The sequence below is a fragment of the Artibeus jamaicensis genome, unplaced genomic scaffold, assembly GCF_021234435.1.
Source record: "Artibeus jamaicensis isolate MK-2021 breed Jamaican fruit bat unplaced genomic scaffold, CSHL_Jam_final scaffold_614, whole genome shotgun sequence".
NCBI classification, from domain to species: Eukaryota; Metazoa; Chordata; class Mammalia; order Chiroptera; family Phyllostomidae; genus Artibeus; species Artibeus jamaicensis.
Genome location: NW_026522050.1, coordinates 4,763,266 through 4,774,741, shown reverse-complemented (window position 1 = coordinate 4,774,741; position 11,476 = coordinate 4,763,266). Strand labels below are relative to the sequence as shown.

At 39.8% G+C, this 11,476-nt stretch overlaps 1 protein-coding gene across 1 annotated transcript; it reads left to right on the top strand.

Annotated features, from left to right (window-relative positions):
• Window positions 1–3,129: 3,129 nt before the first annotated feature.
• Window positions 3,130–10,094, top strand: MS4A5 (membrane spanning 4-domains A5). The gene is made up of 5 exons (XM_037137825.2): window positions 3,130–3,285; window positions 5,003–5,131; window positions 7,477–7,533; window positions 8,472–8,624; window positions 9,984–10,094. The coding sequence occupies exons 1-5, from the start codon at window positions 3,130–3,132 to the stop codon at window positions 10,092–10,094; spliced, it is 606 nt and encodes a 201-aa protein (XP_036993720.1).
• The last annotated feature ends 1,382 nt before the right edge of the window (window positions 10,095–11,476 follow it).

Sequence of the window (11,476 nt, the reverse complement as noted above, 5' to 3'; positions counted from 1 at the left end):
TTTACTGGATTTGCGCATGTTTGTAAGGTGCTTGTGTAAAGGCTTTAACTTTCAGTCCACAAACTCAGGTGTTCCAGAACCACATATTTCCAACTCTTAATCAAATTTTTTGAGAATCCAGCCCATATAGTCTTTCCTACCCATTCAGCCCCGTACCCATCCAACACGCTCAGATACGGTGATGCACTCATGCACAAGGGTTCTGGGGTCTTAAACAGTGCCAAGTCATCGGAGAGATGATTACTGTCATCACTGACAAGTCCACACCACTTACCACTAAGAGACTCATTGTCTCGGTTCACATTGACCCTATGTGTCCTATAAACTTGATGCTTCTGTACCACACTTGGAACACAGGTTTTTCTTCCCCCTGTAATTGTAAGAATACAGTGCCTCCTAGGGCAGGGGTGTAAAACTCACTTTCACTGGGGGCCATATCAGCCATGCGGTTGCCTTCAAAGGGCCAAATGTAATTTTAGGACTGTATCAATGTAACTACTCAACAGTTAAGTGAGAGCTTGGCGTTGCTGCTGGTAGAAACAAGGTGCCAGGCTGGGTAAAATAAGGAGGAGGGCTGGATTTGGCTGGAGGGCCTTGTGTTTGCCCACTATGTCCTAGGGTATAAACTCACAGTGTGAAAGTGTAAAAATGTTTTTAAAACCCATCATATCTGAGATTTTACCATCCCAGGGGGAATGACACTAAAGAGCAAGGCAGAAGCCCCTTGTGCCCCTCAGACCCTTAGGCACCTTTCCAATGTGCAAGAACCCTCCATTTCTATCCCTGATTTCCAGGCATTCTCCCCGTCTTGGAGACACCTAATACTGTCCCATCAATGAGTTTGGGTTTGGAGTTGACAAAATCAGATGTGTTTAGGAGCCAATAATGGAGTATAAATATGTGATGTAGCAGTTTATAAGGCCAGGGACAAAATGCTCTGGGGGACCAGAGCATTTATGATTTACTTAAAGGCAATATAATTTGTAAAAACTATTTTATTCCAAACACAACATATCTTTTCCAGAATCTACTAGGGTCTTTCTTTGATAAAAATTGGGAAGAGTTATTTTCTGATGCTACTACCTTATGCCTACAATTCCCAAGGCCCTGTGGGAAAAATGAGCCAGTTATTCACTGTCATTTGCTGGATTACACATCCCATAGCGAGATTACACCTTCCAGCCCCCTTGCATCTAAATAGGTGAGAAGGTGACCATCACCAGTGAAGTGTTGGTGAAGTGATGATCACCACTTTTAGGTTTGAGCCCTCAATCCCTTGCCTTGTTCTCATAGTCTCTCTTTCCTCATGCACTAGCCAGATGCAGTGTATCCAGGACCTGCAATGCTCAGATCTGTAGAGAATTAAACCTGGCCCATAAATAACTACATAGATTAAATCCAGTGCTGAACATTTAGTTGGATTGTGACCTAAGGGAGAAATCTTATACGGCACTAGGCCAAGCCAAGCATGGAATTATTTGTCACAGAAGTTACCCTATTCTGCATAATAGTCACTAAGGCTCAAAATGGTAGACTCTTAGCCCTTTAACAAACTATCACAAATGGAGCTGCTTAATGGAGCACAAATTTATTATCTCAGTTTCTGTAGGTAAGAAGTAGTAGATAACTTGGTTAGATTATTTGCTATCTCACTTAGCTACAGTCATAATACTGGCCAGGTGTGTGGTTCTGAGGCCTGGGACCCTCTTTTAGGCTCACTCATTGTTAGAAGAATCCAGTTCCTTGCTTTATAGGTTTCCCTGTAAGCTATGTCGGGGGCGGGGAGGTGACACTCTCTGCTCCTAGAAGTCACCTGCATTTCTTCTCACGTGGTCCCCTCTATCTTCAACCCAGCGATGGTTTGTCAAGTCCTCCTCAAACTCCCACTTTTAAGGGGTCCTGTGATTACACGAGGACCCCTTAATAATCCAGGATAATCTCCCTATTTTGAAGTAAATTTACTAACTTTATTTGCAAAGCTCCTTCTGTCATTTAAGGTAACATATTAATGGGCATGATATCATTTCCACAGTCCTGGGACTAAAGGAATGGAATTTTCTTGGGAAGCTGCAATTCTTCCTATCACACCTGTGATTAGTGGTAAAGGTAGCAGAAAAAATGATCCAATGTATTTTGATGTATTACTTTTTCATTTAATATATTAACTTGCCTTGTCACTCATGAAACCAAAGTACAATTTATTTTTGAACAGCACAGGTTTAAACTGCATAGGTTCACTTATCCATAGATTTATTTTCAATATCTAATCAGCCCTCTGTATCCCCAGGTTCCATATCTGTGGATTCCACTAACCACAGACCAAAAACAGTCTTTTCCACTCAGATTGGGAGTCTGTGGATGTGGAGGAGGAATGTACGCATTGGTTTATGCCATTTTATATAAGGGACTCAAGCATCAGATGATATCAGTGCCTCTGATGGGAGACCATACTAAACCATCTAGCTCTGGTCACTTCACCAGTTGACCACAGATGCATGAGAAAACTTGGAAGCATAGAGCCAGGGTGGACAAGAACAGTAGAAACACCCTTATGATCCACAGAATTGTGAGCAAAATCAAATAGTGGTTGTTTGAAGCCACTAAGATTTGGGGTCATTTTTTCCTGGCTAAAGCTAATAAATTCAATGGCAAAATGAACAACCAACCAACCAAAAAACCCTGCCAAAGTGACAGGCTAAACAGAGACTATAACTGAGGGGTTTTATCCTTTATCTTTCTTAAGATAGAGAACTAAAATAACATTCACAGTGCTCTTCTACTTGGGAATTGAAATGACTTTATAGATCAACTAGTCCCACCTGGTCAGTGTACATATAAGGGAGCTGAAATCAAGAGGGGGGATGTGACTTCCCATGGTCACAGAGACAGCCTGACTGTACAAGGACTACCAGGCAGGTCTTCTCCCCACTCCTGGGCTTTTGACTCACTCACCTTAAGATCGTGACCAATCCTGAGATTCCATGACTCTGTGATTCTGTGGTTCTATAATTCCAAGACAAAGTACAACAATGCCATCACTCCAGACAACCTTGGGACAGGAGAAGAGCATGGTCTAGACTGAAACACCAACTAAATCACTTAACACTTCAAAATATCAACAACACCATCATGGAGTCAAAAACTGCGCACAATCCTGTGTTTATGGTATTACCTCCAGAGGTCACTGTCCCCGAATTTCATCAGTCACGGGACCCTACAGCCGCAACGCTCGAGTCTACCATGCCCTTCCCAAAATTACTTACTACAAAAATAAAAATCTCTGGGGTAAGTGAGATCGGCCCTAAAGTAAATTCTACTGGAAGTGTGTTACAAATTTAGTATTTGTGTTCCCTAAAGTTCACATTTGGAACCATAATCCTAATGTGATGGTAACTGGAAGCGGGGACTTGGGGGGTGGTAATTAGTCCATTGATGTGGTGCTTTCATGGATGGCATTAATGTCTCACAGGAAAGGGTCAGAGAGCTAGTTAGGTTTCTTTGTGAGGATTCACCAGAGAAGTCTGCAGTCTGCAAACCAGATGAGGGTCTTCACTAGGATATGATCACTGTAGCACCCTGATTTCAGACTTTCAGCCTCCAGAACTGTGAAAAATAAATTTCTGCTGTTCATAAGCTGCTCAGCCTATGATGCTTTGTTATAGACACCTGAACTAAGACAGGAGGCAAGGGGAGAAGAGGAAGGGAAAATATAGCACAATGTTTTAAGGTGGGAGCCAGTTCCAGCTTTTATTTCCATTTGATTCAGGAAGTATTACCATCCTACATCAATTATGTGCAAGGTTCTGTGGAGAGGAAAATATAATAAGTAAGCTAAGGTTGCTGGGTTCCTACAGGTCACAAAGTAAAAATCTCCAAACTGACCAGAGATTTCTCACAGTCGAGCTGAAAGGAAGGAAAGAGAAAAATTAAATAGAAATCAATAGATCAGATTCTATATCCTGGGTTATCGAGTTCTACAGTTTTATATTCCCCCAATAGAAAAAAATCAGAATTCAGTTTGACAACATGACATATTTTTATATGTGCGGCTTTTTAGAAAATCCCCTAATGTTGCAAGTGCCCATCTCTCCATTCGCTCATCTAGCTGTTCATGAATATTATCTTTTATTTACAAATCCTTCCTTCAGACAGTGTGGGAATTGAGGCTGTAATATTGCCCATATCTTAGAAAATATTTGTTATTTTAATTCTCAGCCTCCAAAAATGATATTATTAATTTTTCAGAAAAAACACCAACAAAAAATTAGAGAAAAATGGCTTGCTGACATGCAAAAGAGGTCTCTCAGTCTAAATTTTCTTAATGTGCTTCATATATAATGGTATCCAATCTTTTGCTGAAGATTTCAAGTTATTTTAACAAAAATATATTTAACTGTGTGTAAGAAAGATTCTCTGACTTAGCAGAACACACTCAAGGTCCATCTATGTTGTTGCAAATAGTAAGATTTCTTTCTTTTTTATGCTGAACAATAATTCCTTTTCTTTATCCATTTATCCATCAGTAGTCAGTTAGGCTATTTCCATGTCTTGCCTATTGTGAATAGGGCTTCAGTGAACATGATAGTGCAGATTCTTCTTTAAGAAAATGATTGCTTTTCCTTTGGAAATACACCCAGAAGTGGGACTACTGAACCGTGTATACGGCAGTTCTATTTTGAATTTGAACTTGGGGACTCTATTTAGCAAGCATAGAATATGGCCTGATAGTTTCCATCTCTAATTCCCAGGTGGTCCTAAGGCTGCCAATCTGTGAACTACACCTTCAGGAGCATTGATTTAGATCATTTTGCTTATTACCAAATACCAGATAGAGGGATATGAAAATACCTGGGTACATCATAAATGAGGTTTCTTCTCTCTGGCCCTTATTCATAAAAGAGGACAATTGCCAGATCCTTTTACCAAAAGGAGATCTAAATTTTTGAAAGGGGGGCCCACCATTTTTCTTTGTCCTCACCAGGTCTTTTTTCTCTGTTTTCAGGCTATCCAGATCCTGCTTGGGCTGATGAACTTTTCTTTTGGAGTTATTTTCATTTTCACCTTTGTAGATCCGTACCCAAGGTTTCCCTTTATATTTGTTACAGGATATCCATTCTGGAGCTCCATTTTGGTGAGTATAGTCAATCAAATTCAATATAAAGCCATGCCAACAGGGGTATTAGAGAATTCTTAGTTACAAAATGAGCTACATTCACTTGCATGGTAGGTTTTGAAACATCAAAAAAAGTCAATCTTGTTGAAATTATTTTCCCATTAATTCATCAGAGTTACTGATATTCCATCATTGGGTCTTGAAGGTCCTTTGGGAATATTTCTTTGGGTCTTAAGGTTATTTGTTCATTCATTGAGGAAGATACATAGAGGAAGTCAATGACAATTCAAAGATTAATAATACATGGGCCCAATACTCTGATTTCTCTTTGGATCATATAAATCTTTCACCTTTCAATACATGGGCCCTGACTATGGAAAATGGTATGGAGACTGTTTCAAAAACTAATACTAGAACTATTATATGATGCAGCAATTTCATCTTGGGGGATATATCTGAAGGAAATGAGTATACTATGTCAAAGAGATATCTACACTCCCATTTTCATAGTGGCATTATTTACATCAGCCATGACATGGAAAAAATCTAAGTGTTCATCCATGGACAAACAATAAAGAAGTTTATACACACACACACTGGAATGTTCTGCCATAGAAAAATAAGGATACCATGCCACTGTGACTACATAGATGAAACTTGAGAGCATTATGCTAAGTAAAGTAAGTCAGATAGAGATGGACAAATACTGTATGATCCCACTCTGTGTGAAATCAGAGGGGGTGAGGGATAGTAAAGAAAAATAGGGTCAAATATATGATGATGGAAGATGTAACTTTGGGTGGTTGGCACACAATGCAATATACAGATGATATATAGAATTGAAATTTATATAATTTTATTAACAATTGTCACCCCATCAAATTTAACTTTAAAAAACAAACAGAAAGAAAAAAGAAGAATCAGATTTGAAATTGCCAGAGGCAGAGAGGCATAAACTTCCGGTTATAAGATAAAAAACTACTAGGGATGAAAATGCAACTGTATACATGATGACTGTAGTCAACACTGCTGTATGATATATATAAACACTCATGTATATATATGAGTAGATCCCAAGAGTTCTTATCACAAGGAAAAATACATTTTGCTCTCTTTTTCCTTTTTCTTTTGTATCTATTTGAGATGATGGATGCTAACTAGAGTTATTGTGGTCATCACTTCATAAAATTTGTAAGTCAAATCAATATGCTGCACATCCTAAACTTACACAGTGATGTGTATCAATCATTCTAATAGAATTGGAGGGCAAACAAAAATCAAACACATAAAAGTGATAACATGAAAAATTAGCATACTGTGAGATGAATGGTGACAGGGGACACACACACGCAGCCTCTGTAGGAAGCCACTTTCCAAACAGAGGGGCAGTTGCCCAGAGACACTTCTAGCTTGACTGTTTCAAGAATGTTAATCAGATGAAGACGCATACAGAGGAAGGGAGTGGGGGGACGTGGGGGGGTGTAAGGGGTAGGATATCTTGCTGTATACCAAGGGAGCTACATGAAAAAATTAAAGAAAAGCTGCAGGGTTGTCCAACCATTTATAGCCATCCTGCCGTGTGCAGCCCAGGATGGCTATAAATGCAGCCCTGCACAAAATCGTAAATTTACTTAAAACTTTTTCTTCTGCTCATCAGTTTCTGTTAGTGTTTGTGTATTTAACGTGTGGCCCAAGAAAACTCTTCTTCTTCCAGTGTGGCCCAGAGATGCCAAAAGGTTGGACACCCCTGGGAGAGAACACTTTCTAAGAGTTCAGTGCAGAGAGTAAAAGTGGAGGGATAAGGCTGAAGAAATACCAGGCAATGCACTAGAAATTTAAAAATGGACGTACTGTGATCAGTTTTGAAATTTCTACTAGACAAAGATGCTATCACAATGACTCATCTCCATGAAAATTCTTGGGGTTTTTAAAGAATTCCCAGAATATTAGCTGCAACTCTGCCTGTATTCCCATCCAAGAGAACACATTAGATTGTAAGTGGGGACAAAGGATATCTCTTATAAGAATGATGGAACCTGACTTTATTAGTTGCAAATTGAGTTGACACCAGTATGTCCTGAGTCTGTAATAGCTGTAAAGTGACAATGGATGAGAAAACTAAAGCCCAGTGAAATTAAAAAAAATTTTCATGTTCAAATAAATAGTTAAGGCTAAAGCCAAATTTCTATCCCAGTGTTTTTCCCACTATCCACTAGTGGACCACCCATTCAGAGCATCTCATCCTCCACACTCCCCTGAGAGTTGTGTGAAGTATGAAGGAGGGTCTGTGAAAGAAACGTGCAAAAGTCTGTGCTGTGTGAGCTCTTTACATGCATCACTAAGATATGACTCCTTTTCAACAGTTCGTCAATTCTGGAGCCTGCCTGATTGCATTGGAAAGAAGAGGCACAGAAACTCTGGTGAGTTATGTCTCCCCTTCAATAAAAATTTATTTATTACTTTGAAATGACTCATTCAAGCTTAGAAAATGGATCTGGAAAATCATTAAGCCTCTCTAATTCTATAAGCTGTCAATCACTGATACCCAATCAATGTTATTTGCTTCTTTTTCCATAGAATCATAAAACACTAGTGCCAAAAGCAAATATTCTAGGTCATTCAGTTTAATTCTGATTTTAGATATAAAGACACTGAGGTGTGGGATAAATGACTTGTCCAAGTTCCTCAGCCAAATGGCAGAATGGGTCATTATCACAGTAACTCACTCGTTCTTTCTGTAAGTGTATTTGGTGCCCACTGCATGTCAGACGCTGGGACAGGCTGTGGTCTGACCCACACCCGCCATGATGGGCACACTGTGCAGACAACATCATGAAACCTGGTAAGCAGCATCTGAGAATAAATAGGTTTTAACTGAAAGATAAATTACAAGTAGAATATTTTTACTTTTCTCAGAGTCAAAGCTATGAGACATTAATGAGCCAATAAATTATTTTCAGTGATGAACACTTCCTGCAGGCTTGCAGTTTTAGAAAGATATAAAAATTGCAAATAAATACATACGTTTAGACAGAGTCATAAAACAAAAATGTGAATAGGTCATGACTTTGACCAGAGCATCAAAATGCAGTGTCATTACCTCTCTGAATTGTTTTTTTCCTTCCTCAGCATGTAACCCTCCACCCAAACAAATGGCACAGGTTACGGGGGGTGGAAAGGTTGTGAAAGGTTCCCTGGACCCTGTCATTCTGAAGATGAGGGCCCGGAGACGGGAAGTGACACATACTGGAGGGCAGGGCAGCTCCGTGGCTCTGTGACCAGAGTCCTGCCGTCCAAGCCCCCATCCACAGACTCAGCCTGCACCTGACCATCGTGTTCTGTTTTCATTCTCCTTCAGATGAAGATGACCCGAACCATGAACTGTTTTAGCGTCCTGGCAGCAACATTTGGAATCCTCCTCCTTGCATTTGGTTTCATTGTAGATCAAAACTACCTTTGTGGCTATTCTGGAGAAGTTAGTCCGTGTAAGGCTGTTAACATCCTGTTCCTTGTAAGTATGCTGCATTTTTAGGGTGAGGAGTAATGGGCCAAATCATAAATATTCATTAGCACCTAATCAGCCACATCCAAATAATGTTGCAGACAAATGTGTTTTTCATTACAAATATGTACAGAAATCATAGTACCTAATAGACATTATATCAGGCATTGTGGATAGAAAAATAAACATATTATAACCCCCAACTTCAGGAATACATGATGAGTAAAGGAGATAAAACATATACATTAATGACCATAATATATAAATAAGTGATATACTAAAAGAAAAAACAGGTATAGAAACATGGTAGTAGTTATAGCCTTCGATGTACGTTAGACTTATGAGTGGAATGTTTTTATATCTTGGTTTTAATATTTAGACTGGACTTCTGATAAAGATTGATAGATCAACAGGAACTAGTATAAAGGACACATGGACAACAACTAAGGGGGGTGGAAATGGGAGGCAGGTGGGGAGCACTGGGGGTGGTGGGCTGGAATGAGAGTAAAAAACAGAAAACTGTACTTGAACAATAATTAAATAAATTTAAAAAAAGATTGACAGATTGAAAACAGACATGTTATTTCTGCTCTTTTAAAATCCCACTAAAATTAGTGTAAATGCATCTAAAAGATATAAATCTACACAGACAGAAAAAACAGTCCATGAGACTCAGCAAAACAAATAGTCTCAGCAAAAAAAAATTGCTGAGAAGGCTTCAAATTAATCACATCAGAAAAAGGGGGTCCTAACAGGAGTAAAATATCTTGCATGGCAGATTCAAAGGAACACTGAGCCTGTGGATGTAGTAGAATCACAGAAAACACAGGGAAAGAGAAGAAAATAGATTAGTGTTGGCAATAGTAAAATGGGATTTGTGAATTGACCCTCCTCTAAAAATAAAAAGAAGTCTACATTAAAAAAATTTTAATAGCTTCAAAAAAAGCCCTGAAGAGCTGCAAAGTTATCTAGACCTCCTAGATACACTTTTAGAGGAAAGCCTAATTTGACATCTGTCAATGGAATGCCAAAGAGCAACAGAGTAATCTACCTCAAGATTACTTGCCAGTGTTGCCCACATGGAGAATGATTCCAGTCTAAGTGCAGCAGAGGAGAAACAAACCAAGGGCTTGTGCTGTGAGGTGCTGTGCTGTGCTGTGAGGTGCTGTGTGGTGCAGTGTGGTTTGGTGCTGTTCTGTACCTAAAATAGCTGTACAGTGTAATGAGCTTCCAGTTCACAAACAAACATTAAATACATGTGAGACATGGGGGAGCCTTCTTACCTAGGCATCGCTACTTCATTGTCATCAGAAACCCCACTATTGTGCTAATATCATGACTCTTCTTTTTTCTTTTCTCCTGTTACAGGGAATTTTGATCGTGCTGATGGTCTTCAGCATTCTTGAATTACTCATTACTATGTCTTTTTTAGTTTTGAGTAAACAGTTTGACTGCTGTGACTGTGAGGAATGGTGTTGAAAAGCACTGTGAAAATAAAGAAGTGTTATAATGTCATGGAGAGATGAATTATTTATGTTTGTGAGGAAACACCAGCAGGAACATAGGACATTAAGGCTGGCAACTCTTTGAAGCAAAAGGGAGTGACTCAGGAAATTAGGGTTGGGGAGCATTTTGGCTGATTAAGCACTTCCTGCCTCTTGACAATGCCTTCCTCGAGCCACATGGTCACTTGGGGGTCACCTCCTCTGTCAGTCATGCATTCACTGACTGGAGAACAGCATTCTAACAAACAGAGAAAGGAACCAAAGCCCATTGTGTGCAGTGACCAGGTCCATAATGGCCTGTTGATCTCTAAGAGACTCTACCTAGTGGCTCTTACTCCATTGTTGGGTGGGCAGATGAGTTGATTGGAAGAGTGGCTTGGTCCACAAGTTTTACAAGTTTGATTGTGCAAGATCAATATGATCTACTTACAACGACTGCAATAGTAACAACAATGCATAAAGAACTGTTTCACATGGTGTGGGAATGTAGCCCATCCCCCACTCAGAAAGGCCAGTGGGGAGTGAGGTCCAGCACACAGGAGCCACGCCCAAGGATTGGTCTCCTGTGGGGAATCAGGCCTGCATTGTATCTAGGACACTATGAGACTTGCTTTTGCTAACACTCCCTCACCCTGAATTGAGGCAGAAAGTGCTTACTGTAACTTCCTAAAATCTGAGCTAAAGCTCCCAAGTATGGAGTGTAACCAGTTCAACCACTTTTCCCCCTTAATCTGTAACATCCTTCTCTTTGAAGTAATTAGCAACATTCTTTCCTTTGTTATCTGTAAAAGATAATCACCTACAGTGAACCCGTGCATAGTAAATGAGGACCATCCTGGATGTAATGTACCCCAAAAAGCAATAAAAGCCTGTCCAGGCAGGGGTTGGGGCCCTCTCTCTCACTCAGAGGTTGGCCATGCTGTCCCTTTTTCTCCACAGGACTTCTGTAGTCTGTGTGAATTTGTTCACAGCTGCCACGACACATGGCTCCTGCTGGCCAGGATCCGCATCAATAATGGGGCGGAATATTGGTGAAAGCCACCACAATGTTCCAGGCACCTTGCAAAGTGTTTTATGTGTATGATTTATTTAATCTAACAAATATTCTAAGAGGAAAATTTTACTATGATACTCATGTATGAACAAGAAAACTGAAGCACAGAGAAGGTAAGTGAGATGCCCAGGGGTGCAGAGGCAGAGCCTTAGTACTGATAAGTACCAGGGCCCAAGGTGTAAACTCCTACACCAACATACCAATGTCTCTGAAATTTTTAGTCTCAGAACCCTTTTACATTCTTAAAAACTGTTGAAGACTCATTACACATTACTACAAATAAAACTTTTATTAAAATAACT

Coding starts and splice junctions, on each gene's coding strand:
- MS4A5 (XM_037137825.2), top strand. CDS start 3,130: ATGGAGTCAAAAACTGCGCACAATCCTGTGTTTATGGTATTACCTCCA. Junction 3,286..5,002: donor CAAAAATAAAAATCTCTGGG/GTAAGTGAGATC, acceptor CTCTGTTTTCAG/GCTATCCAGATCCTGCTTGG. Junction 8,625..9,983: donor CTGTTAACATCCTGTTCCTT/GTAAGTATGCTG, acceptor CTCCTGTTACAG/GGAATTTTGATCGTGCTGAT.